The sequence below is a fragment of the Pseudorca crassidens genome, chromosome 6, assembly GCF_039906515.1.
Source record: "Pseudorca crassidens isolate mPseCra1 chromosome 6, mPseCra1.hap1, whole genome shotgun sequence".
In the NCBI taxonomy this organism is placed as follows: domain Eukaryota; kingdom Metazoa; phylum Chordata; class Mammalia; order Artiodactyla; family Delphinidae; genus Pseudorca; species Pseudorca crassidens.
This window is the reverse complement of record NC_090301.1, coordinates 42,869,256-42,896,423: the sequence shown is the minus strand read 5'-3', so window position 1 is coordinate 42,896,423 and position 27,168 is coordinate 42,869,256. Positions and strand designations below refer to the sequence as shown.

The window sequence follows — 27,168 nt, the reverse complement described above, 5'->3', positions numbered from 1 at the left end:
GTTCACACCAACATTGTGACATTTTATTTCCTGAGAATGATGTTCACATATGCCACGAGTTTTTGTGGATTTTTGATAAATCCATCTATTATTTATTAGTTATTCAAATTAGAAGACCTGAGGAAGCAGCGTCTTGAGGACCTGGCCACTCTCATTCAGAAGATTTATCGGGGGTGGAAATGTCGCACACACTTCCTGCTGATGAGAAAAAGCCAAATCGTGATTGCTGCCTGGTACAGGAGATACGCGGTGAGAGCCCCTGACATTTTTTTGAGCTGTAATCACGATGCTTTTTTTTGCAAATATTTGTTACGTATTTAACTGTGTAGGTATTTTTTTTTACATACTTCATCCTCCGAATGACCTCGTGAAATGGGTGCTTTTCTGGTCCCTTTTTTAAAGATGAGAAAACTAAGTCATTGAGCTGTTAAGTAACAGCTACTATGAGGCAGAGATGGGGTTTGAATCCAGGACAACGTCAAAGCTCTAGTTTATCTTGCTGTCTTCCACTGATGGAGATACATGTAGTGGGAGATCTACATCTTGAATTTGGTTATCAGATTGGAAGAGATAATGTCATTTAACCCTTTGAGTATAGTAGGGTCAATTTTCCCAAATAATTGGCTGTTTTCCATTTATTGTAGGAAGACTGAAAATGGCTTTAATTCCAGAAAGCTAATGCCACATTTTAGTAGAATTCTGGGTTTGGGTTAAAGGGTTGGATCTCCTTTAGTCCTCAGATATCTGGTCCTTTGGGAAAAGACTCCAAAATAAAGTATGTTTATTTAATTGATATGAAATTTCTTTGGGGAATTTTCTTTCTCACTCAATTATAGATGTTTCATTGGAGGCATAACAGGTTTGAGGGGAACCTGAAGGTTTACCTCTAGGCTAGCTTGAACTTGGCATTGCGTTCTCACAAAATGAATTTTAATGATAAGAGCACTGCTTCCAAACACATTTTCATTCTCTGCTTTTTCACTAGAGAGTGAGTTGGAAAATGAATTAAAATTGCAATCAAATCTCCTTTAGCGTGTTCTTCCTCTTTTTCAGCTGTAGAGAAGTTTTGCTTTAAGGGTGTGTATAATCAGGACATAATTTATGCTGACCTGTTCTCATATAATACATTTTAGTGTATAATTTCCAAGTTTTAGAAATTAATGAGTTACTTAAATGAAAAGTAAGGAAAAATTATGTGATCTTTAAAAGAATATCTTTAAAATTGCTTCCTCAAGTTAAAAGAGTGTAACCAACAGTACAAGTGTTAAAGTATGACCCTAGCCAGCCACGTTAACGATGGTTTCATTAACATGTATCCTGCAAAGGCCCAGAAGACTGGTGTCACCAACCTGGCTGCACATAGCAGTGGTACTTGGCCCTTCGGCAGATTCATAATGCTCTGTTTTCTGTTTGCCTGAGAAAGGGAGGACCCACAAATAGGCAGTCCTCAAGGAACCCCTTTTATTATTTCTTATTTTGAGGTCATTAAGAAAAACCAAGTTTTGAAGCATCCTGAATTCATCTGTATTGAATTCTACCAATAGTTTTGAAACCCTTATTCTGCCAGGTTCAGGGGATAGCAAGGTGAACCAAACAACCTGATTCCTGACCTCATACAGTTCATGGCCAGTGAGGGACAATATGCGTTTAAGCAAATAAATAGAACAATGACAGATTGTAGAGTAAGTGCTAGGAAGGAACTAGAGAACTGAGATAAAGAGTAATGGGGAGACTGGCGATTAGATAGGGTGGTCAAGGAAGACCTTCTGGAAGGGGCCATTTCATCAGAAGGATGAGGAGTAAAGGCAAGGAACCAAAAATAGCAAGTGTTGTTTCCACCCTCCCTCCCAATAAGGAGCTTTTGTATCTCGAGATTTTTAAAAAGTCACCATATGTATCATTAATTTGTGATTCTGAGAGTTAGAATGATAAATAATAGCCCAAACTTTAGAGGAAGTATTAATTTTGCTCTAGTGTTAGTTCTGTTTTAGAATTTGAACTACAGGCACACCTCAGAGACTTTGTGGGTTTGGTCCTAGACCTCTCCAATAAAGCAAACATTGCAATAAAGCGAGTCACACAAATCTTTTGGTTTCCCAGTGCACATGAAAGTCATGTTTAGGCTATACTGTAATCCATTAGGTGTGCAGTAGCATTATATCTTTTAAAAAAAGTACATACCTTAATTAAAAAATATTTCGTTGCTAAAAAATGCTAACCATCATTTGACAACGCAGGGTTGCCACAAACCTTCAATTTGTAAAAAAAAAAAAAAAAACCCGCAATATCTGCAAAGTACGATAAAACAAGGTATGCTTGTAAATACCTCCACCAGTTAACTACAGTTATCCAAGCCAGTGATTTTCCCTTGACCAAATAACTCAAAGATTTTCTGAATGACCATTTTCAGTTATTACTTATCTTAAAATCCATATTCTGTGATATTTCATGGCTCCTTGAGGTGAATTTTAAAGACAGTTATTTTCAAGCCATGTAGGAATTTTAAAAGAAGACATTGAGGTACCAAATGAATGTCAGAAGTGATGGTCGGATATTGTAGGTACAGTTTAGACCCTACAGCCGTAGACTATCACTCCGTGTGGAATCTTAGAGATTTTCCAGCTCCTCAGTTGACTGATGAAGAGACTGAGGTCCAGAGAAGGTGGTGACTTGTACAGGGTCCCAGGGTTCTCTTTACCTTTCTCTCTGGCACCCTTTTTTGTTCTGCTGCTCATTTTCTCTGAGCTTCCAGAACATAGCCTAGAGTCTTGGGAGCATCTGTTCCCCCTCAGAGAAAGGGAGCTGGGCAGTCTGCCATTTCCAGGGTCTGAGTCACAGCCTGGCTTCAGTATTTTGTTTGAAAAGCTGTGAAATTTCATCACAGATGCCCACGTTGTAGTGAATATTCCCCGCTAAATACAGTAAGCGCTCACTTATCTAGGGATAGTGTTCTAGCAGCCTCCACTCTCCAAGGCATTGGCCCTGGAAGTAAGGGCCTCTGGGCATCGCGCTTGCGAGCCGACTCTTGGGAAGATCTCCCTGGGTCTTCCTTAACCTTCCCCACCTGGAAATAACCTCTGCTGCAGTTGAACATCCTCACGGGTTCTGCTCTATGGCGAGTAGGAGCTCAATAAATAAAGTTTAGTCGATGGATAGGAGTTGACTTCAATTTGTTAGCTGGTTTCCCAGCTTGAGGCAGTAAAAGCAGCAAACCTAGAAGGAACTGGGGCCGTTAGAGGCTGACCCAGTGAGTAGCACGCTGAGAAATGGCACCAAGAAGAGAGAAGGCTTAGGAGCAGATGCAGAACTCAGCATGTATTCATTCATGTGTGTTCACTGGGTATCTGCTATGCGCTCGACGTTGTATTATAACAGCATGACACAAAGAACAGATGTTAATAATGGTGGGTCCTGAGTCACTTTGAAATTAATTATATTTACCATCCTTGAAGCAAACTTTGGATTAATCATAATAATTTTGGATTGTTGGATATTTTGATTTCTGTACTTATTGGTTCCCGGAAAGAATATGGGTGATCGAGAGTTCCTTGCACTAAGTGAGCAAATTCTCTTTCTCAGTATGCATGTTATGGATATGTACATAGAATTGCTGATATCTTCCCCTTTTCATCCGACAGCAACAAAAGAGGTATCAACAGATAAAGAGCTCTACCTTGGTAATTCAGTCTTACATCCGGGGTTGGAAGGTGAGTTTAAAAGAAGTGATCCTTATTTATGTGAGGTTTTCACGTTCTTTACAAAGGATGATGTCTCCGGGCTCACCCTGCAGGGGAGGGTTCCTCATCTCCTGCCTACCCTGTAAACAGTCAGATGGAAAAAATAAATATTATGGGCCAAGCTCCGGCCCTACAACATGTCTTGGCTGCTTCCTGCTTTCTTTTCAAGAGCTTTGTTCTCTGAGCAGGAAGTCCTTGAAATAATACCGTACATGATTTCAATATCCTCTTGCCCCCTGTTTGCGAGGGAAGCTGTAGCGCAAAAGGCTGTCTCACACTGTTGCCTCCATACCTGTGAGCCCTGCCATACGTCAGCACCCCAGCACAGTGCCTTCCATACCTTCCCTGTGACCATCTTGCAGGCTGCCCCATCATGATTGAAAGATCCTAAGCGCTGGCTGTCCTAGTGCCCCCACCACCTGGTTCTGGGTCCTTCCTGCCAAAGTGTGATTCAGAGTCAGCACACTATAGCCCACAAGCCAGATCTTGGTTCAGGAGTCCTGCCGTTCCCATTGCCCTTTGTCTAGGCCCGTGGGCAGCCCAGGTGCTTAGTGGTTGTCCCACAGCAATTGCCAAATACAAGTCTGGTGTGCTCAGAGTGAGTGAGATTGCTGCACACAGGTTTTTCTTTGACCTACTACCGAGTCCTGGGTCCAGGCATCCCGTCTAGAGACTTCAGAGGCAGAACTCAGGGTTTGCCTCCAAACCGGCTGTCCTCCTGGCCCCCACTAAATCATTTTCAAGCAACTGCTGGAAGAAGCCACTAGTACTGAACCAGTGAGATAATTTTATTTTATAGCAAGCTTTTAGCCATCTCTTTTGAAAAAAAAGTACAGCTACAGTTCCTTCCAGACAATAATAATAAAAGTGATCAAGTGGATTTTGGTGGATCATTGGAGATCCGCTGACCACCTTCTGAGAACTGTTCCTTCCATCTGCCGTGTCCAGTTTGTATTGCTGTGGTCAGATTTTTTCCTGTCACGTGTCAGGGCGTGGGAGGCTGCTGTCTATCTGAGTGGGGCTACACTGTCATGCTTGATAATGTCTTCATTTACCACCTTCTCATGGTCCATTTTGGGCTAGTAGAGCAACCTTCCCTTTTCCTTTCTTTAAGCTACTGATTTTTCCCTTGAGAAGGGGGATTATGGTTATCTCTTCAGGTAGGTTTTTTCAAGTCACTATGGATATAGTTTTTTGGTGTTGATTTTCTATCTTTCTGGGTCATTCTGTGCTTCAGGCCCGAAAAATCCTGAGGGAACTGAAGCATCAGAAGCGCTGTGAGGAAGCAGCCACCACCATTGCAGCGTATTGGCATGGTACCCAGGTAGGCCAGAGACGCCCAGGAAGGCAGCGGGTCAGGAGTGATGTGTGGAGCAACGGACCCTCCCATTCGGGATTCACTGGCTTAAGCTCCTGAGCACGTGTTTGCCTCTTGCTCTGTCCAACGTTTCGGTGTGGGGTGGTGGCACACGCTTCTGTGTTTACTGTTTGATGGTGACCGGTGTCTCTCTTCCTCTTTCTCCATTGGGAATCAGCAGTAACCTTTCTTGCCTTAAACTTTTCTGTAACTCCTTTTCAAATGCATCACAGGCGCGAAGGGAACTGAGCCGGCTGAAGGCGGAGGCTAGGAATAAACATGCTATTGCAGTTATTTGGGCTTACTGGCTTGGATCTAAGGTACTTGAAATGCACATCCCATCACTCCCATCCTGGAATCCGCAATAATCAATCCGTATCTCTAGCATCTCAGGGGGTGAAGACCCATGGTTAACAGTGGCTCACACTGGCGCATGTCCTAGTAGCCACATTTAATAACCCTGGAGATGTTCGTGCCAAGAGAGCACGTTAGGAAGCTTAAGCATGCGTAGGCAAAAAAGACTAATTAATTGCTTACTAAAGAGGTACTAGCATAGTTGCTCTTTTTTTTAAACTCTCGAGTAACATGCATGTTCAGTTTTGGGGGGGTTTTTGTTTGTTTTTTACCCCCCTAATATATCCTGGCAGTTTTCTGAAGGTGTTTTTATGCGCTATGGGGGCATGATGGGAATGTTAAAGTTTGGGTTTCGATTGGTCTTCTGCAACATGTTAATAATAGAAACACCTTTAACGCATGCTCGACAAAAATATTAATCCATGAATGAAATTGTTTTTTAGGCTCACTGTGGCAGCTGTTGATTATTATAAGCAAAATATTATATGTGAAAAGAAATATCATCTGTGATTTAGCAGAAAGCTCTGTTCATGCAAAGCTAGCTGTCATTGCCCCTGAAGAATCCCAGGAATTTCGGCATCAGCTGTTTGTGATCAGAAACAAAGGCCTCCTGAAATACTCTCACTAATCCCCAGGCAGAGTCGTGGGCTCTGTGAACGTTTCACATATCCCAAGGGAGGGAGCACTTTAGATGTATTTGTCACTTAGAAAATCAAAGATCATCTCTGCTAAGCATGTGTATCCCAGTTAGAAACTCAAATATCATTACAGTCCTATGTTTTTAAGTCTACCTTGTCAACATTATCAACCCGTCTTGTGAGAAAAATGAGAAAAGTCAACATTTGCCTGTATAAAGATGTTAACTTGCCACAAACTAACCAAAGTTGTTCATTTGTGTTCTCCCCTGAAAATCTGTGTGGAACAGACTAGTTCCCTTTTATAAACTGAGGGAGCTGTCTTAGCAGAGGCAGAGGGACTCCTAGACAGTTACTCTGGGCTTTCTCCACTGAATGAGAGAAATCCATTTCCCAGCCTGAGTACTGTAATGTAATGAAACCTTAGTGCCTGTCTGTTCCTGTCTTTTAAAATAGCATGCCTCAGATTAATTTTTCCCTAAGATTGATTTAAACCTACGAGTTATTTCACTTTTTTAATCTTGCTTCCATATATTTCACTGTTTAGGGCCTTACCTAATATTGAATTTTGATACATGCTACTTCTAATTTTCCAACTGGAAAAAGTTGGGAGTTTTGTTGTTTTTGTTCGAAACTTCAGAGAGGCAACCTTTATTCCTTCCAGTTTTCTAAATGGTTGTTCACAAGAGTTATCTTTTTATACATCCAAATGCATGAACTCAGGAATTCACAGCCTCTTTAGCCCAGTGGGCTGGCAGCAAAGGGAAGTCTATGTAAATCGTTAGGTGCCACTCACAGATCTAAGGCTTTGATGAGGGAGGGGAGTGAGAGAGTGTGGAGAAGGGAGTGAAGAGGGAGAGAGAACAGGGGACAGAAAAGAAACAGAATGGAAGTAAGGGGGAGGGCAGGGGAGTGCTTCCCTCAGGTACCCTCCTCTGGGACAGAGTCTCAATGCACCGAAAATACGAGGGACTACGCTAGCCTGACACTGATGCTTTGGGTTTAAATGATTGTGCACCATTTCTCTTTCATTCTGAAATCCTGATACATAAATTGGCTCTTCTGTTTGGTGGGGTGTCTTTTTCTGGTCATTTGTGCTGTCTGCATTGGGCTGTCTCTTTTATTTACCATCTAAAACATTCTAGGCTCGAAGGGAATTGAAACGCTTGAAGGAGGAGGCTAGGCGTAAGCATGCAGTTGCTGTCATTTGGGCTTACTGGCTTGGACTGAAGGTACTTCCTCAACCTCTTCTTTCTGTCCACGGTGAACTCAGTGAAGCCTAGCACCTACTAACTCTGACCAAACGATTGATTATGCTTGCTCATGGTCTGCACAGTCTTTTACAATGTCATCTTGCCTAATTTGGTTTCCTTTTGAGAACAATCCTGTACACCAAAATTTTCTGATTTTATTGCATTGTCTTTCTTTAAATAATAAGTTAAAAGTAATAGCATATTACTTTAAATAGTAATGTAGCATATTTTATTCTTTGTTATCCAAGTTCTGTTTAATGTTCTCTTTATGAGGATGAAGATTTTTTTTCATTTATGAGACAGAGTTACAGCAGTTGAGCTTAGAAGCTGACCTACCATTGCAGTGACCAGCCTGGGAATATTGGGCTTTTGTTTCCCTTTACCCATCTATTCTGTCCCATTGACGGCTTCTGGAGCAGAGCTTTCTTCAAAGTGCCCATCGTTCTAATTGTTCAGCATAGAAACGAAAGGGTTTTGCATAAATATACAGATTTTGACAAATAAGACCAGCAGTAGATCATTCAGGTTAAAGAGAACTTTAGATTCAAATGCCCTCTAATTTAGGGCGGAGTTTATTTTAAAGCAATACTTCCTACTTGAGGTAAGCTTGCATGTTAGCGAATATGACTCTGAGCTCTGGAAAACCTTGAGAACGACCTTAAGGCAATATAAGGATTTTGTCTTCCTAATATTCAGTTACTCCTCACTGTAGGGAGCCATCCATATTGTCATTTGGGGATAATTAGGCCTTTTTTTGACATTTCCTCTTTGTTATTTTTACTATAATACTATAATTCATTTTTTTAAAATATTTGAATATTCTCCAGGAAACCATTGACTCTGAACCTGAACTGTTTTAGCAGTATCTGTAAACTCTGCTTTGAACAATCTGCGTTTTTCCCTGAAAGTTTAGCCTATAAACTTTTAGTAAATTAACTTTTTTATTATAATGAATATTCATCAAGTAATTGTTGAGGTAATTAAGAAGTAACTTAAATATGAATTTAAGATGTTCTATTTCAAGAATTCTGAACAAGTTCTGTTACTGCTTTTTTAAAGTTAAAACGGAGGATTTTATTTCCCATTTTATTCACATTCTAATTTGCATTCTAATTTTCATAAAAGGAAGGAACAAACAACATTGAGTCAGGATTTTTACTCTCTATAATGATTTCTACCAGCAACATCATGTTTATCTTCAGTTTTCTGGATTTAACTAATTGCATATGATTTAAAAAGTACTTTTAGGTTAGAGTGTATGCTTGCATCCTATAACACAAATTCAGTTCACAGGTGAATACTGTTTTAGCTGAAGTTAACTGGGCTTACTCTATAGACATAACTGTCTTTTTTTTTCCAGTTTCCACAAAACAGGAGTATTTTAATATGTTACCATTATTGTTATAAGATTAAACATCTTTGAAGTCCAAGAATGTAATAATTTTGTATTTTTTTAAAAAAAGAAGTATGTTGATATGAACAGTAATTTTGCCCTTTTAAATGATTTGATTCTTGTGGAATTGATTACAAAGTTCAGTGGACCCTTTTTAAGACCCCAGGCCCCATGAAGGGAACCCATTCTGTATGCCAGCATGTTGTCACCAGGCCTCTTCTGTGTGTAGCTGTTTTTCAGGAGAAAGGGCCTGTCCTGTGAGTATCAAAAAGAACGTTGCATTGAGCTCAGTTACAATGAAATTCAAGTAAATATAGGACTTCTAGTATATTTCTAAGGATATGTTTTCATGAAACTCACTTTAACTTCTTTGCTTTTGTACACTCTTACAATTTCAGGGGCTAATTAATAGGTATCATTTTTCTTCTTGTTCCTTCTAACCTTGTAAGTGAGATTTGAAATAGTTATAGACAACTCCATGGCTAAAAGAGAAATGATAATCAGTAACATAAGATATGAATTAAAGGAAGAACTGCCTATGTGGTGTATGGGAGAATTTTTAACCCTTAATAATCCACAGATGTAGAGAATAGGTCTGGTGCTCAAATGCCCAGAGGGACCAGGCAGGTCACATGGACAAGGGAAGTAGCAGATGGAAGGTAGGGTAGGAACTGCGGGCCTCCTGCGGGCCTCCTGCAGTTTGGAGGTTACAGCTCTCTTCCAAAGGCAGCAATGGCTGCTCTGGTCCACTCAGTCCTTGTCACATGGGAATAGGACTCACTGTTGCTAGATCTTAGAAAATTGTAAGAGAAACCTGCAGCCTGAATTCCTGTGTGAAGGTCTTAATTTTAAAATGTGCATATAAAACATTTTTCGACAATTGGTTACTAGTTTGCTAGTTTACGTAAAGCCCCTAATGTAGAAATATTTTGAACATGTGCAGTTGAACCCAGAAAGCTGAAGATATAAGAAAAACATACATAATGTCTGAATTATTCAAGTAGGCTAATATTTTGCTAAATTCTAACTCTCCCATTTATAACTGAATGATGATAAACATTTTAAATGTTTTCCCCCTCCGTTTCCAAATTTAGCTATCATTCATTCATTTAGCAAACACCTCAGTTATTTTATTTGTTAGACACTAGTATACAAGGTAAATACGACAATATAGCAAGGAAGAAATGGTAAACTAAAACTGTAATATGAGGTCTTAAGTGCTGTGATTAGTATTAGTAGACAGTTTGATGGGAGTAGAGGTAAGAGAAAAAGTAATGCAATTAAATGGGAGATAATGATCATTCAATAGCTTCCTTTTAAATTCTTACTTTTAGTCACATTCACTTCTCAGTATGCAGTACTAAAGTCCTGTCTTCATATGCAAGGCTTTTGGAAACTGCCATATATTTCTTCAGGCATTTTTTTGCCTTCTAAGAACAATTTGAAGTGAAAATTACCTTATATAATTTTTTCTGGAATGTATTTTGATTTGTGTAGGGTTTGCAGCTATGCCTATAAAGCGTTTCTCATCAGATTGTCAGGCTCTTTAAAAACTAGTTAAGAGGATTAAAAACATCAAAACACTCTGGTATTACCTTGCATCTCTGAATTTCTTTTTCTCCAATTTAAAACCCACTGTCTCAGTATGCTTCAATTATTTTACTGTATCCAGAAAGACACTCATAAATTTACTTGTTCCATCTATGTTCGATTTTAACAGAGGTGTTATCACCTTTATGGGCATCTGCTGGCCGCTCATTAACCTCTGTATTCTGCTGCTTCGTTTTAAAGGTCCGCAGGGAGTACAGGAAATTCTTCAGAGCCAATGCTGGAAAGAAAATTTATGAATTTACACTTCAGAGAATTGTAAGTTTATACTTTACATATGGCTAATTAGCATTACTGCATTAACTAGTTAATAGCACCAACTCAGTAATATGTGACTTGTTTGGTAACGATTAAATCATAACTGTGCCACTGAGAGTTTGTGACCTTTTTTATCATCGGTTCTAAAATTCAAGTAGAATTGTGTCAGAAAGAGGCCTGTACGTGATTAATCAAATATTCTTCTTCTTTGACAGAGAGAACATACTTCGGGGAAAGTGAACCCAAGAAAGCCAGGTGTCTTAGTTCAGGCTGCTATAACAAAAATGCCATAGACTGTGTGCCTTAAACAATAAACATTTATTTCTCACAGTACTGGAGGCTAGACAGCCCAAGATCAGGGTGCCAGCATGGACTGGTTCTGGTGAGGGCCTCTTCCTGGTCTCCTCCCATGACAAAGAGAAGGAGAAGCTAACTCTTTTCCTGTCTCTTCTAAGGGCACTAATCCCATCTAGGAAGCTCTGCCCTTATGACCTCCTCTCAACCTCATTACCTCCTCAAGGCCCCACCTCCTAACACTATCCCTTTGGGGGTTAGGGTTTCAGCATAGGAATTTGAGGGGAATGCCAAGAGCTTGCCCTGCTAAACTGCCACGAGCGGCTGCAAAGTAAGGTTGGCAAACAAGCTAGTGGGTGGAGGGTGAGGGAGAGCAAGGCTATGCCCCTCTCCCGGGATGGATTCTGAAGTTCCCTTCCATCTTTCCAAAAAGGAGTAGATGTAGTGGTGAAGAGCGCAAACTCGGGAGACAGCTCGCTCCACCACTCACAGACTTGCGAGCCTCATTTTGTCATCTGTAAAATGGGGATGATAATAGCATTAAACTTGTAGAGGTATGGTAAGGATTAAGATGAAGTAACACTATAAAGCTCCCACAGTACCTGGCCCATGTTAAGTGCTCTAGAGCAGGGGTCCCCAACACCCAGGCCGCCGACTGGTACTGGTCTGAGGCCTGTTAGGAACCGAGCTGCACAGCAGGAGGTGAGCATCAGGCAAGCGAGCAAAGCTTCATCTGCCGCTCCCCATGGCTTGCATGACTGCCTGAAACATCCCCCTCCTCCGTGGAAAAACAGTCTTCCACAAAACCAGTCCCTGGCGCCAAAAAGGTTGGGGACCACTGCTCTAGAGCAGTGCTGTCCAGTAGAACTTTCTGCAGTGACGAAAATGTTCTGTATCTTTGCTGTCCAGTAGAGTAGCCACTGGCCACGTGTGGCTAGTGAGCAGTTGAAATGTAACTAGTGTGACTGACGAACTGGATTTTTAATTTTTTTAATTACTTAAAATTTAAGTATAAATAACCACCTGTGCCTACTGGCTACCTGTTAAACACTGCAGCTCTCTAATGTTGACCGGTATTAGTATTAATGTTAATATTAAAATTAGTATGCGCGTTAGGATTCTTCTTTTCTCTTAACCATTTGGTGGAGCTCAGATTTCTCCAACCAATGCGAAGAGTGGAATAGAGACTTTCCAGAAGCGTTACAAAGTCTTATGGACTAAAACTTGGTAAATTCCGCTAAAGACTGGTTTCTTTGAGTCTGGTTTATGTCAAACAGTGTTTTTTTTTCTGATGTATTTTACTCATCTGGTATTTTCTGTCAAACCCAACACAGGTGCAAAACTACTTCTTGGAAATGAAAAATAAGGTGCCTTCCTTATCTCCGATAGATAAGAATTGGCCATCAAGACCTTACCTATTCTTGGATTCTGCTCACAAGGAGCTGAAAAGGATTTTCCACTTGTGGAGGGTAAAAATTGTCTTGCTATGTTTTTTCAGAGACTTCTTTTCGTATATTTTGAGTGTTTGAGGAGTGTTACGTAAAAGCAGAATCTTCCTCTAGCCTCAAGGAGAATTAGTTGAGGAAGTTGGTGTTTTTGAAGCGGGCAGCGTGCTTGGCTTTCTGTGAGAATTCCTAGAGCCCCAGGTGCTCCTGTGACATCTTCTCTCATCCGTGGTTGGGAAGGAAAGGGCAAGGCTGCATTGTCTTTCCCGTCCAGATTCCAGTTGCTTTCAAGTAGTTGAGTTTTTTGGTTTTGTTTTCCTCTTCAGTTGAAGGAATGTTTGCTGGAGGTAGAAGTAATAAAATTTGAATATCTTCATGTGAGTAGTAAAGTCTCGAAAATTGTATGAGTTTACTTTCTGTGAAGACGTACATAGACACACATGAGAACACACACATTTTAATGGACTGGGGGGAAGAAGCTCTAAAGTCACCCAAAGGACATTAAAGAGATTAAAACTTCCCTACCTGAGGGAAAGGGAAGCTGAAAATCTACTTGATTTGGCCTTATATTTTGGCTCACTTAATTTTATATGAGAGCATAACATGTAATTTAGGTGGTGCTCTGTGTGGAATACATGGGGTACTTGTACAGAGGTTGACTTCATTTCAGTAACTTAGTTGATATATGGAATGCTAAATATATGTCATTCAGATAGAATGGAATCATTAGGTTGAAGGGCTTGTATTTAGTAAGTGAACGATTGATGGATACGTCTTCTGGGAAACTTTCCTGCCCAGTACTATGGGCTTCTTCTTAACTGAATCAATTATGTATAGAGACATTATCACTGATCAGTGATACCAGCACAGCGTATAGAACTGGATTCTGAGTTCTGTTCCCTAACTTAGTGAGTCAGTTTGGCAAGATTGACCAATGTCTTCAATGTTCATCTCCCCCTTTGAGTCTGATATGGAAACTATTTTCAGAAGTAATGACGGGGAGCTTCTAATGCTACCTGTCCTCTCCCCCCAGCCCCTGAGCCTTGCCTTTACCTCCATTGAACTGGGGGTGGAGAATGGGAGGGATGAGTTTATTCCAGGGGTGGGCAGCAATGCTAGCATTCCTTTATATGATTATGTGGGTGGTTCTCAACCACCCCTGAACTGAATTTCTTAGAGAGTTCATCTACAGAACCTGGTCCTGCCCCTCCCACCACCCCCGTCTCCTTTCAGTGCAATCTCAGAATCGGGTGAAGGGAAGATTTCTCAGGTCCCGTGTCCACGTTATAAAATGGTAATGGAGGATTCGGAACAGTGCTTTTCAAACCATAGGTGATAGCATACTTGTGGGTCATGAAATCAATTTAGTTGATTACTACCAGCATTTTAAAATGAAATACAGTACGATAGAAAATAACGGAATATACGACATTGTAGAAAGGATAAGTATTGTTTTGTGAAGCTTTTGTGTAAGTTGTCTATATGTGTGTCTATGAATATGTGCACTGGGTTGTGATGTACCATGTTTTCCTTACTGTGAGTCTCTGAAAGAGTATGATAGCTCAGGACTGTGGATGTCCAAGGGCTGACGTCACAGTGGGAGGAAACGGTACTCCCAGGGGACCCAGGCCAGATGTTTTGAACTAGCATCGCAAGTTCTGCCATACAAACAGTAGTTTTTATGACATTTTCTAAGACCAACCTTTTAAAGCTCAGGAAGGAAAAATCCTCTTGGCCTTTTAAATGAATATTTCATACACATTTACGATTATTCTTACTGCTGTTAAACTGGCTTAGCATATTTAAGGATGAGTAATGATTTATTTATATAAGTGATGTCCTTCTGTTTTTCTTCTTTTCATATCTCACAGTGTAAAAAATACAGGGACCAATTCACAGACCAACAGAAACTTATTTATGAAGAGAAACTAGAAGCCAGTGAACTCTTCAAAGACAAGAAGGCTTTATACCCATCTAGGTATTACGGCTTTGCTTTACCCATAAAAGTCAATATTTTAAAAGTTTCTCAGATATATTCGTAGGCATTTTCTAGTGGGTTTTGATTTTAGTACTACACAGGTTTTTAATTTCATGAATTACTTTATGATCAGCTGGATATGAATGTAACACATTTGAGCGAGGGCTTCCATAGTACACGTAGAGAAGTGAGATCACATTTGTTGGTTTTACTCTATTGGCATTACCTGAACACTTCCTAAATAATTAGAGGTTGTCATTTAAAATAAAAATTGTCTAGGCTGTTAAGATAAATTTACACTGTAAATTCCCGTTAGTTTTCTATAGTTTTTGGACGCTAGCTGGTTTCTGATGGCAATCTACTGTAATCACCACTCCAATCTTCCTGCTTTAACAAGCTGGGTCAGAATCTCACTTGTAAGATAAATGAAGAATGAGCCAGTCTGTCACTTTCTGAGGCACTGGCCCCTGGTGGCCTTTGGTCGGCTAACTTATTGGCTGTGAGTTCACTGGCCTCTGCAGCAAGTTCAGTTCCTTTATTGTAGACACCAAGTACTCAGTAAAAGAAGAAACACCAACTGCAAGTTTGCCAAGCGAAGTTCTTGGTAAAAACTGCTTATCAGAGTATTCTTACATCTCCCAAGTTCATCGTTTTCCCCCCTAGGATTCCTATCCCCTTTACATCTGGTGTTTCTAAAAAAGTAGATTGTACAATTTCAAGCCAAATCTGTAACAACTTTTAGCTTTTCCCAAAGAAGGTCTTAGAAATAAAAATACATTATATGCTAAGTATATTCACACATACTGCGTGTGGGGTGTCTATATTCTCTACGTCTACACATATTTGAAAGCGCTTCTTCCTAAAGGATTAAATGAGCAATAAGTTGTCAAACTCATTTGCTTTAGATATTTTAAATGGCACAGCTTCCTTGGTCAGCTGACTTGGCTGCTTGAGGGGGTGTGTACACTCCCCTCAATCAAACACAGCGTCTAAATCCAACGTTGTTCAAAGTGCCTGCTCTGTAAAGCATATTCAGACAGGTAGATTGTCTATATTCTTTCTCCACCAACTTAATTCATTCAACTTTTTCTTTGTATGTCTTTAAATTATAGAGTGACCTTCTTAATTAACATTCCCTATGGATGACTCTTTAGAAACTGGAAGGAGAAAAAAAATGCATTTTTGAAGAGACAAATTCAAAGACTGTTAGCACTTTGTATTATTAAAACTGTGTTTGAATATGAACAACAACCAAAAAATGTTCATATCAAGCCAAGTCCTCTTGGGTAGTTATATTAGTTTTCGGGGATGGTAGCGTGCTCACCCTCTAGCATTGAGAGAGGTCGAATCGTTTACCCTCCCACCGCTGTGTGAAGTGGCAGCCCTTAGGGGTGCTGGCCTTTTCTGTCCTGGGAGCTGTGAAACACTGACCACCTACGTGGATTTTCTTCCCTGATCCTCCACACACAGCACAAGCATTTAAAGTTGTATTTGCAACTTGCGAGAACGTTATAGCTCAAAATGAAGCCGTGGTTTTTCCTTGACGTCTTTGAAGAAGCCTCCCCGTCACCCCGCAGGTCTTTAGGGAAAGCCACCTTGGTGCCGTGTGCGTGATCACGCCTCTTACAAGAAGTAGTTTGGAAGAAAACTGCTCTGATTCTGAATGTTTGCCTTGGCCACCTCTGTCCATTTAGGGGCATATCCTAAGAGGAAAGGCCCGATTTTTCTTTCATATATGGCCTACTTAGAGCCAGAGTTACACGGTAATATTAAGTGCTCTGCAGTTTTCTTCTCAAGTGGTTGCTCTGGATCTGTTCTTCCCCAGAAGGCTTACTCACTTCCTTACTCTCTGTGAGAAAATGAAAATTTTCTCTGGAGCAGGTGATGGTAATGATTTGTGTTCTTTTTACCATTGCTACGTATTGTTTAAAGATATTAATGAATCCTGTGTAGGCAGCTGTTAACCTTATAATAACAGATTAAAAGGAATGACCTATTCCTTCCTGTGAGTCCATGCACATGGGTCTTGGCTCTCCTACTTGTGAGTGATTTCTTTCTTATCAAAGTCTTACCAACCAAATGCCATGATCACATCAAAAATATATTTGAGGTGATTCCTCACTGTAGTTTTGATTTGCGTTTCTCTAATGTTGTTGCTGGAGAGGGTGTGGAAAAAAGGGAACCCTCTTGCACTGTTGGTGGGGATCTAAATGGATACAGCCACTCTGGAGAACAGTATGGAGGTCCCTTAAAAAACTAAAAATAGAATTACCATATGATCCAGCAATCCCACTACTGGGCATATACCCTGAGAAAACTATAATTCAAAAAGAGTCACGTACCACAATGTTCATTGCAGCACTATTTACAATAGCCAAGACATGGAAGCAACCTAAGTGTCCGTCGACAGATGAATGGATAAAGAAGATGTGGTACATATATACAATGGAATATTACTCGGCCATAAAAAGGAACGAAATAGAGTTATTTGTAGTGAGGTAGATGGACCTAGAGTCTGTCATACAGAGTGAAGTAAGTCAGAAAGAGAAAAATACCGTATGCTAACACATATGGAATCCAAAAAAAAAAAAAATATTGGTTCTGATGATCCTAGGGGCAGGACAGGAATAAAAACACAGACGTAGAGAATGGACTTGAGGACACGGGGAAGGGGCAGGGTAAACTGGGACAAAGTGAGAGAGTAACATTGACATATACACACCACCAAATGTAAAATAGATAGCTAGTGGGAAGCAGCTGCATTGCATGGGGAGATCAGCGGGGAGATCAGCTCGGTGCTTTGTGACCACCTAGAGGGGTGGGATAGGGAGGGTGGGAGGGAGACGCAAGAAGGAGGGGATATGGGGATATATGTATACGTATAGTTGATTCACTTTGTTATACAGCAGAAACTAACACAACATTGTAAAGCAGTTATACTCCAATAAAGATGTTAAAAAAAGAAAAGAAAAAAATATATATATTTGAATTTCAAAATCAACTGACCTGTTACCTTTTTCTAGTTAGTAGTACTTCCATGTGAAACCATTTCTTACGTGAGGAACTTTTTTCCTTTAGTGTTGGGCAGCCATTCCAAGGGCCTTACCTGGAAATCAACAAGAATCCCAAGTATAAGAAACTCAAAGATGCCATTGAAGAAAAGATTATCATTGCTGAAGTGGTGAACAAAATTAACCGTGCTAATGGGAAGGTAAAAACGCTAACCCTGAAGACCTGTAAGAAGTGTTTATCAGTTGGGACAGTTTTCTGAATGTTAAAGTTTGCATTTCGGAAATAGACTCACAGACATAGAAAACAAATTTATGGTTACCAAAAGGGAAAGGAGTGGGGAGGGGTAAATTAGGAATTTGGGGTTAACAGATACACACTACTAAATATAAAATAGATAAACAATAAGGTCCTACTGTATAGCGCAGGGAACTATATTCATTATCTTGTAATAATCTATAACAGAAAAGAATCTAAATATATATATGTGTGTGTGTGTGTGTGTGTGTGTGTCTGTGTGCATATGTATAACTGAATCACTTTGCTCTGTGCTGAAACTGACACAACATTGTAAATCAACTATACTTCAAAAAAATTTGCATTTCGTATACTCTACAGAGTGATTGTGAATGGAGCTGTTTTCTCTTACCTTTAAGCTTAGGTGGAATTTTCCTTGTTCTCTGAAATTTTTGTGAGTTAAAATAGATTATCTGTGTTCTTTAGTGTGTTCTCGTTTACGTAGGTGTGCATGCTGAAAAATATTAGGATAATATTTTCTACATTTCTACAAATAACAGTGCTTTAAACTCATGAACTCTTTTGGGGGGATTTTTGATCATTGGTTTTACATCCTTTTTTGTTTTGGTTTCTTGTAGAGTACATCCCGGATTTTCCTCTTAACAAATAATAATCTCCTTCTTGCTGATCAAAAGTCTGGACAGATCAAGTCAGAGGTTCCCCTGGTGGATGTAACCAAAGTATCGATGAGCTCACAAAATGATGGCTTCTTTGCCGTCCACCTCAAAGAGGTAAAGCTTTAACTATTGATTTGACTGAAAGATTTCTGCATTGGTCCAATCTCTCAGAGATTGATCTAAAAGTTTCCACATGTGAATAATCCTATTACTTGAAGTTTATATATTCTGTTTACCGACCTGCAAATTTGGTCTATATTCACGCATGTAAAATCTCAGGCTTGGTTTTTCAGTAACTAAATAAGATTAATGACTCTTTTTGACTCGTTCACTTGAGTTCTCATTTCACTGAGTAGCTTTTTATTTACACCCACCATGATGTGCCTTATTTTGAGACTAATTCCTAGAACTATCAAGACATTCAAAATTATACTTCCTTCTTTTGTTTCTTCTATCTGTTAAATTAGTAAATGTCTTCTTGTTCATCATTAATTTGGGGGTTTTTAATTAAAGGATGCAACTATAATAACACAACTGCCTAGTAGTTTTGACCTAAAGATTTTTTAATGTCAGCTTAACTAAGACCTACTGACTTCAACTGAGTGGTTAAGAGTGTAGGCTCTGGTATTGGTGTCACTAACTTTACAGTGACCTTGGCCAAGTCATTTAACTTTAATATGCCTACCTAATTTTCCTTTTCTTAAAATAGGGAAAATATTAGTACCTACTTCATAGTGTTGTTGTAAGGGTTAAAAGAAACTATGTAACGTGCTTTTAGCGTAGGGCCTATCACATAACAAATAGTCACTGAATAAACAGATGTCAGCAAATATTAATCATATATAGGTACATATACCTAGCTAATAGATAGTAACCTATCTAGCTGATTCTAAACATAAGAAAATCCCATAAGCTTAGTTCAGCCTGTTTTCCCCACTCTGGATTTTAGCCTAAAGGAGCATATTAAATCGGTGATTCCGAGCCTCAATTATATATTAAAACATGCTGGTCCCCAGGCCATTTCCCCAGTCCAACCGAATCAGAGTTTCTTGGAATGGGGCAAAAGCATCCTGTATTTTGAAAGCTCCCCAGCTGAGTGCCTTGTGCAGCTAAGGTTGAAAGCCACTGCCTGAGAGTATTTGTTGGAAGTCTTTTTGTTGTTGTTGTTCTTATTTTTTTAACCAAATCATGGAGGAGCTTTTGGAACAGGCCTTTCAGAATGAGTTATAGGTTAGGTCAGCGCTTCTCGAGCCTGAGTTCACCCAGGGGTCTTCTTGTGGAACCATCTGCCGTGGGCCTGCGGTCAGGCCTGAGCGTCTGCTTTTCTAACAAGCTCCCAGGTGATGTGGATGGTGCTTCTGGTCCGTCGACCGACGTGGGGTGGCAAGGGCTTAGGTAACCTTACTAAAGTGCTCGGAGCAACTTGGAAGAAATACTGCTTTTGTCATTATTGTTTCTTCGGGAGGATGGACTCCAGGAGCTGATATTTTTAAAGAGACTATAAATGTGTTTTCAGACAAACCTGTAAACACGTATCTCCCGAGCTGTCTTTAATGATGATAACCTGACTCTCGGTTTGTCCTTTCAGGGCTCGGAAGCAGCTAGTAAAGGAGACTTTCTCTTCAGCAGTGATCACCTGATTGAAATGGCCACCAAGCTCTATCGGACGACTCTCAGCCAGACCAAACAGAAGCTCAATATTGAAATTTCTGATGAGTATGTTCATGAATGGTGTGACTATGCCTTCTTTTAACTTGATTGTTTTAGTTGAGCGATCTGGTCTCATTCATTTTTACAACTACTACTTATTAAGTACCAAGTGTGTGTCTGGCGTGTGTTCTAGCTGATGGATGGGCAGCGAGGGACACTGACCAAGCCCCCACGTTCACGTACCTGACATCCTAGTGGAGGAGATGAAATAATACATAGGTGGTGTGACTTTGGTTAGTGTCAAGTGCTTGTGGAGAAAAAAAAAAGGCAGGTTAAAGGTCAAATGGTGTTAATTTTGATATGGAGATCAGGGAGGCCTCTTTGATGCGGTGACATTTGAATCGAAACTGGAATCTAGGGAGATGCCTTCCGGGGGAGGCAGCAGGTACAGAGGCCCTGAAGCAGGAGTGGACGTGGTGGCAGAGTGAAATGGGGAGGAAAGACCCTGGAGCAAGAGGTAGAGGGACCCGGCTGTGCAGAGCCTGGTAGCTGAGGTCAGGAATTGAGATTTTGCTGCTGATGAAAAGTCACTGTGGGTTATGGGCAAGAATGTGGCGTGATCCGATTTATGATTTTTGAAGAGCTCTCTGGCTGCAGGGTGGGGAATGACTGTTAGGGAGGCAAGAGTGAAAGCAGAGAAGATAGTTGGGAGCTTCTGTGAGCTCTTGAGGGTAAGGACGTTGAGGCTTAGGCTAGGATGTGAGTAGGGGAAGTAGTGAGAAGTAGTCAGGTTCTGAGTGTGATTTGAAGGAAAACGAGAACTTATTACCATACTGGGTGTTAGGTTTTGGGCCTGAGCCTCCATGGTACCATTTACTGCAGTAGCTGACACTGAAGAAAGAGGGGTTTGGGGGTGGCTGAGGCGTGGGGAGTCAGGAGTGCCGGTTTGGGATGTGTTAGGTACTTGAGATACCTTTTCTCACATGTAAACGAGAGCTATAGAGTAAGTGTTCCATGTTGACAACGGTTCACTAGTGTCAAGACGGCTATGAGTTTGAAATTCGCTTTTTTGGCTTCACATTAGGGCTCTGATTGTGGAGACGTGTGATTTGTATGCAGATTGGGGCATCCGTCTATTTATTAAATCGGTCAATATGAGATCATGGACATGAATTTTAGTTACTATGTGGATTGCCACTTACTTGATTACTTTTTAATAGATTGTTTACTATCTCTGTATCTACTTCCTTGCACGCAGAGTAAAAATTTGCAACACCATATCGCTCAGGAAATGATTTTATTTACTCATGAAGATTTTGCCAGCCTATTCTATCTCAAGTCTTTATAAAAGTCTCTCTAAAATAAATTCATACCCATTCCTGTCCCCTTGTAAACCAAACCAACTCTCCTTGATGTGTTAGGATTGACAGAACCTTAGGTTCATTGTCTGTTCTAAGAATGGTGTTTAGATGGGGCGCGGGGGTGTGGGGATATTGGCCTTTATGTATACTCTATATTGGAAAATGCAATTTACACAAAATAACTTTCCTTATGATTGAGTCCTTTCTCATAAAACAAAGAAATTAGGAAAAAAGATAAGGGCTTGTTGGGTTCCAGGCAATTAAGGTTTTAACCTGTGAGGGCTGTTAGATCTTTAAACTCTCTTTAGTTGAAGTTTTTCATAACTCAGGAAACTACACTTCTTGTTTTGGTGGGACTGGTCATTCCCACTCATCGTGGAAAGATTCTGTGTGTTCAGATGGAGAAGCTCCTTGATATATGGATGAAGCAGCCTCGCATTTGGTCTGCTACATTAATAAGGCCATCTTTGCAGAGAAAATCGCGCCAACATCCAGACCACAAAGGATTGCTGCCTTTAAGCACCTCCCAAACTGGCATTCTGAGAACACTGCCTTTGCAGGATGTTAGTAGTGATGTGCTGTGAAGAAGTGTACAGTCCTTCTTCACTATAGCACCTCCCAGAGCCTCTGCAGTCCTGTTGCACGTTGTGACTCTCCTGAGGGGCTCCGGGGGGTGCCATGTGCTGTATCAACCACAGGACCCCTCCAGTGGCTCTCACAATTTCTGTTCGAGGCACATGATCTCGGAACACTGATGGGGATAGTTTGCTTCAGGGCGGCAGGGACCCTGCTTGTCACAGGAGAGGGGTGTGATGTTCTAGCTGTGTAGGCTTTTAATAAACAGGCTTGACTGTGCGAAGATTCTGTGTGGCCACGTGAAGAAAACAAACATTTAGTAGCATTATAAACCAGTCCAGAACACCTTTCCTTCCCCTATTCCTAATTATTAGTTGGTCTCATAAAAATAAAATAGCTGATGGAAGCTTGCCTAGCACCGTGGTCCCTTCCTGGGCAGTGCAGGAAGCCACGTGGCAGAGCAAGGCTCCCATGTAGCCTCTGATTCATAACCTCTGGGAGCTCTTAAGCAGGGATTATACTCCTTTTTGGAGAGGATTTTAAACAAAATTTTGCATTTTAAACAAAATTTTACAGAGTCATGGGGAGGGGTGCCCATGACGTATTTTTGCAGACTATACAGACCAGTGTTGTAAACAGCATACTGTTCTGTGACCAGGACCTTCCTCAGTAGATCCTTTTCAGAAGTAGAAGTAGTTATTCTAACAAACCCAGTCTCCACAATCCCTATATGTCAGTTTATAGGAGGAAAGTCAAAGGCCTGTTACTTCCTTAGAGCAGTTTTAACCTGCACATGTAGAAGTGAGAATTGAATTCAGTGAGAGACTCAACTGCCTTATAATCCCCAGTCCTTAAACTCCCAAACTATTCAGTCTGTAAATAGATTGCATTTTAAGGATAACCTTAAATAAGATCTATAGTATTTCTAAAAATGAATCTATAGTAATAGAAACTAAAGTGAATTTTTCTATTCAGTATTTTAAATATGCATGTGTATATGCATACATGTGATACACACATACATGTAATACACACATACACATATATTATTTAAGTTATACAGTTGTTTTTCTGAATATTTCAAATCCAAACAACTAATCTATGTTCCTTTTACTGTGACGTTCTGTTATTGGTGCTGTGAAATCATGCGTCTGACATGATTATTTGCTGTAGGATGATTCTCTGTCCTTACTGTGGGCCAGGCTTCAGTTTTCTCTTCTATGAAATAGAGATAAATAATGGTACTTACCTCATAGGATTGTTTTAAAGTTGAGTTAATATGTGTAACTTACTAAGAACAGTGTGGTCCGTAGTAAATACTCGGTAAAGTTTAGTTACCGTTATCTCTAGAGTGAATCACGGTCATGAATTGCGAACACAGAGACAGCCGGTGTATGCTAAAGTTATTGGGAAAAGAACTCCCCGTACATTTATTACTACAAGTGGCCTTTAAAAATTAAAATGTAAAAATATTTGATTATTTATGTTCAACTTGAAAGGTTTTGTTTTTCCTTTGAGGCACATAGATATAAGTATACATGCTGGAGAGAGATCTCAGGCGAATTTGGAACTAGAGCTTCTTTTTTAGTGCTTTCAAGTTGAAAAGAAACAGCCCATTTGAAAGCTCAGAAGTACCACCGATGAGTACAAACTTACGTGTCACGTTTCACTCCAGTAGCTAATGTTTGCAAAATGTGGCCTCTTTAGACCTTGAAACAGAGACTAACATGTACAGAGCAGAGCTGTCATCGTGGGTGCCAGGGAGCGTGTGACCCATCACATGGTTTTTAGAGTGACTCACTTAATTGTATGCCAGTGACTCAGAAAACAGTTCCCTGAGAAACATAACCGAAAGCATGGTAACATTACACTGATTCTGATGGTGGAGAGAAAAGAGCACAGGCCTTGAGCTGGGAAGGGCTGGGTTCTGGTTCAGCCATACTGCCCTCATGCCTCCTTGGTGATGCCGTCCTGGAGGGCAGAGACCTCAATTTATACATCTGGATGTCTGTCCCTCACAGCACCCAGCCCAGGGGGAAGCCAGTCATATGTCTATTGTAGGAAGGAGTGACAGATAATCTTGTGGGCAGGCACTCGATCCATGAAAGGAAAGATTTGAACTAGAATATGGTTTCCCACAGTGTACCACATATACCACCGGTAGCATAAGAGGTGGCTTTAGGTGTACACTGATAGATTTTTATGTATGTGTGGATATTAAAAATATAACTGGCAGATCAGACTCATGATTTCATCATTTTTATTCAGTAGGTCACAGCTATTTTGAAACATTTATTTAGTGTGTAGATATGAAGAAAGATGTGTAGGGTATATGTAAATATCCAACATTTGGAAACCATAGTCTGGAGTGTCTCTAGACCCCTTTTCTTTTTTTAAATTTGTTTATTTAATTTGTTTATTTTTGGCTGCATCGGGTCTTCGTTGCTGTGCGCGGGCTTTCTCTAGTTGTGGAGAGCGGGGTCTACTCTTCGTTGCGGTGCGCGGGCTTCTCATTGCGGTGGCTTCTCTTATTGTGGAGCACGGGCTCTAGAGCGCAGGCTCAGTAGTTGTGGCGCACGGGCTTTGTTGCTCCGCGGCGTGTGGGATCTTCCCGGACCAGGGCTCGAACCCATGTCCCCTGCATTGGCAGGTGGATTCCCAACCACTGCACCACCAGGGAAGCCCTAGGCCCCTTTTCTGAAATTCTGTATTGCATTTTCTCAATTTGTTGATAATTTAATATTTTTGCTATGCAGAAATGGAGAAAAATGGAAAATAGCACGTTCATCTTTCCGTCTGAAACATGGAAATAATTATTCATAGCCCTTCTTACGGTATAGGAATATAATGAGCTAATGAACTTGAGTTTACTTAGGGCTAAATTATGGCCACTGGAAGCAAAATGCAGTGTAATACCTGTTGGTGTGATCCTGTGGCTAGAAGGGCTGATGGAAAGGGGAATACTTGTCAAGGTAAATATCCATTAAAAAACAAAAGCTGATGTTAGTGTAATCATCAGCTGTTTAATGTGTACTTTTCTTCAGTTTGTCTTATTCTTTCCTCCTAGGTTCCTGGTGCAGTTCAGACAAGACAAAGTATGTGTGAAGTTTATTCAGGGCAACCAGAAAAATGGGAGTGTCCCAACATGCAAGCGAAAAAACAACCGTCTTCTTGAAGTCGCTGTCCCTTAACTGGCGCCTCCCCTCTGCTTCCATGGACTCGTTTCTTTGTAATAGTGCAATTTGGTTTTGCTTTGTTTGGGGTTCATTGTATGTTCGGGAATTGCCAAAGGTTAATACTGTTAGAGTCCCTTGGCAAAATAAAAATATTTGACTAATCAGTTTTTACTATTGGAATAGTTTTAACCCTTAAAGTACACATTCTGTCCTGGGACAAGATTGTAGAAACTAACAATAACTATGCCATGTCGTGCGTGTTCCTTGTTTAGTCATCATGTTAGATCTTTGTGCCCTAAAGCAATATATTACTCATAAATCATTAATACATCTAAGTGTAGGAAACGGTCTTAACAGATAGTGCATCCGTTCATCAACTATTTATTGAATGCCTGCTCTGTGCTAGGCATTGTACTAGGTGATACGAAAACTTATTAGGAACCTTTTTTTTTTGTTTTAAGGCCATTGCATTCTGGCTGGTTTGTGCTGGCTGTACCAGGGCTAAGAGAGTTTGAAAATGTTGAGACCAAAACAGTAACTGTTGATGATGGACAGCATTTGTTAGGAACCCTGTAGTATGATCTTTAACAATATATACTTCAAGAAGGGCTGGTCCTAGGAAGTAGATACATTGATATATGACTCGGTAAAATTGCCTCTACGTGTGGTTTCTGTTTGAAAAGAGAAAACTGACATTTGAACAGGACTTTTAAAGTGTTCAGATCTCTTGTAATTGCTTTTAACGGTAGAAAAGACTCTTTCTTATTTTAGAAAAAGTGACAGAAGCAGTCCAGTAAGGTTATACTTTCCTGTTTCTGGTAAACATCATATATGATCCTAGATATGCTAATATCTGCAGAGTGTTGTTTTCACCCAAATTACAGTGAAAGGCTGAAAGCCTTTCAGATGGTGGCAAGCATTCTATATGATGTGCAATAGACATCCGAGATCTTTTTTGAAAGTTTTATTTATAATATACATTTTGTATGAGAGAGATGATTAGTACAGGGTACATATTTTAGCCAAGGATCAAAATGGTGTGTGTTAATTTGCAGGATTTTCCCCCCCAAATTCACAGTAAGGATTCACTTTGGAAACTATATTTTAAACTTCGGAATCAAATCGTTTCTCATTTGGGAGGATAATGTATATACATTGGTATGTTAAATAATAAAACTGTTCGAATTTGGTGCCATTTCCTGGATCACAACTGTATTTTTGTATTTCAAGCTATTTTCTTACGTTGTATGTCAATGTATTGTCGCACAGAAAGGCTTTACAATCCAAACGTTACGCGTTCTCTGTGTAATTGAATTTCACTTAGCTTTTGTAAACCAGAAACATTCGTTGAAAGTATTTTCTGGGGATTTTCTTTTAACTTTTGTACTTTAAAAAGTTGCTCCCATAAAGAAATTCTCAGAAGCCTTTGTGTTTATTGGCTCAGGTAGAGGATATAATTACTTTCTTTGTCTTTTCCAACATGTATATAAAGTGATAGATTGATGATTACTGAAATAGGTGAGTAGAAATTTGGAATTGAGAGGTGTTTTATTAAAATGTTTTTAAAAATATGTAATACATTCACACTGTTCAACATACAAATAAATGTAAAAAGATATGTAATACAAATTCTCCATCCCATCAGTCACCCATCTGCTCAGTTCCTGTGCCTCCCTGCAAAGTTAACCATTGTTTTTAATTGGTTTTACTTTATGCATATGCTTACAAGAAGAAATAAAAAGAGATTCTTATCTTCCTCCTGCTTTACAAAAGCTATTATAGATACTGTTCTTTACTTTGCCTTTTTCGCTCTTCATTCTTTGTACCGTATAGTCTTCCGTTGTATGGGTGCACTATAATGTATTTATCCAGTCCCCTACTGATCATCATTGGGTTGTTTCCTGAACGGAAGTTCACAGGGGCACGGCACTGTTGGCCAGACCTGCCTGTGCTGCCCACCCACCCCCATGCCTGACTAGAGGTTACTGATAAGCGGTAATGTTGCTTACTACAGCGGGTGTGCGTCCAGTACTTCTGTATCTTTGAATTTCTGTCACTCTCCTGCAGTGGAGAATTAAAGTATTGGTGTACCTTAGTGACACAGCCCTAACTTGTTCCCAACCACCACTTAGTTGCCCAGCCCCTGGAGTGGCTTGTAGGTGTTGTGCTT

The 27,168-nt window shown here is 40.2% G+C and overlaps 1 protein-coding gene across 3 annotated transcripts in view; it reads left to right on the top strand.

Annotated features, from left to right (window-relative positions):
* MYO1B (myosin IB) overlaps window positions 1-26,770 on the top strand; it is a 182,526-nt gene extending 155,756 nt beyond the window's left edge. Inside the window, exons 20-31 of one of the 3 annotated variants that reach the window (XM_067741166.1) lie at window positions 100-249; window positions 3,639-3,707; window positions 4,975-5,061; window positions 5,328-5,414; window positions 7,229-7,315; window positions 10,521-10,595; window positions 12,224-12,358; window positions 14,206-14,312; window positions 17,391-17,523; window positions 18,197-18,349; window positions 19,824-19,951; window positions 24,890-26,770. In XM_067741166.1, the coding sequence (XP_067597267.1) occupies window positions 100-249; window positions 3,639-3,707; window positions 4,975-5,061; window positions 5,328-5,414; window positions 7,229-7,315; window positions 10,521-10,595; window positions 12,224-12,358; window positions 14,206-14,312; window positions 17,391-17,523; window positions 18,197-18,349; window positions 19,824-19,951; window positions 24,890-25,013 (1,335 nt within the window). In that variant the 3' untranslated portion in view covers window positions 25,014-26,770. The remainder of the gene's footprint in view (window positions 1-99; window positions 250-3,638; window positions 3,708-4,974; window positions 5,062-5,327; window positions 5,415-7,228; window positions 7,316-10,520; window positions 10,596-12,223; window positions 12,359-14,205; window positions 14,313-17,390; window positions 17,524-18,196; window positions 18,350-19,823; window positions 19,952-24,889) is intronic. The other 2 variants (XM_067741167.1, XM_067741168.1) reach the window with 2 other exon arrangements.
* The last annotated feature ends 398 nt before the right edge of the window (window positions 26,771-27,168 follow it).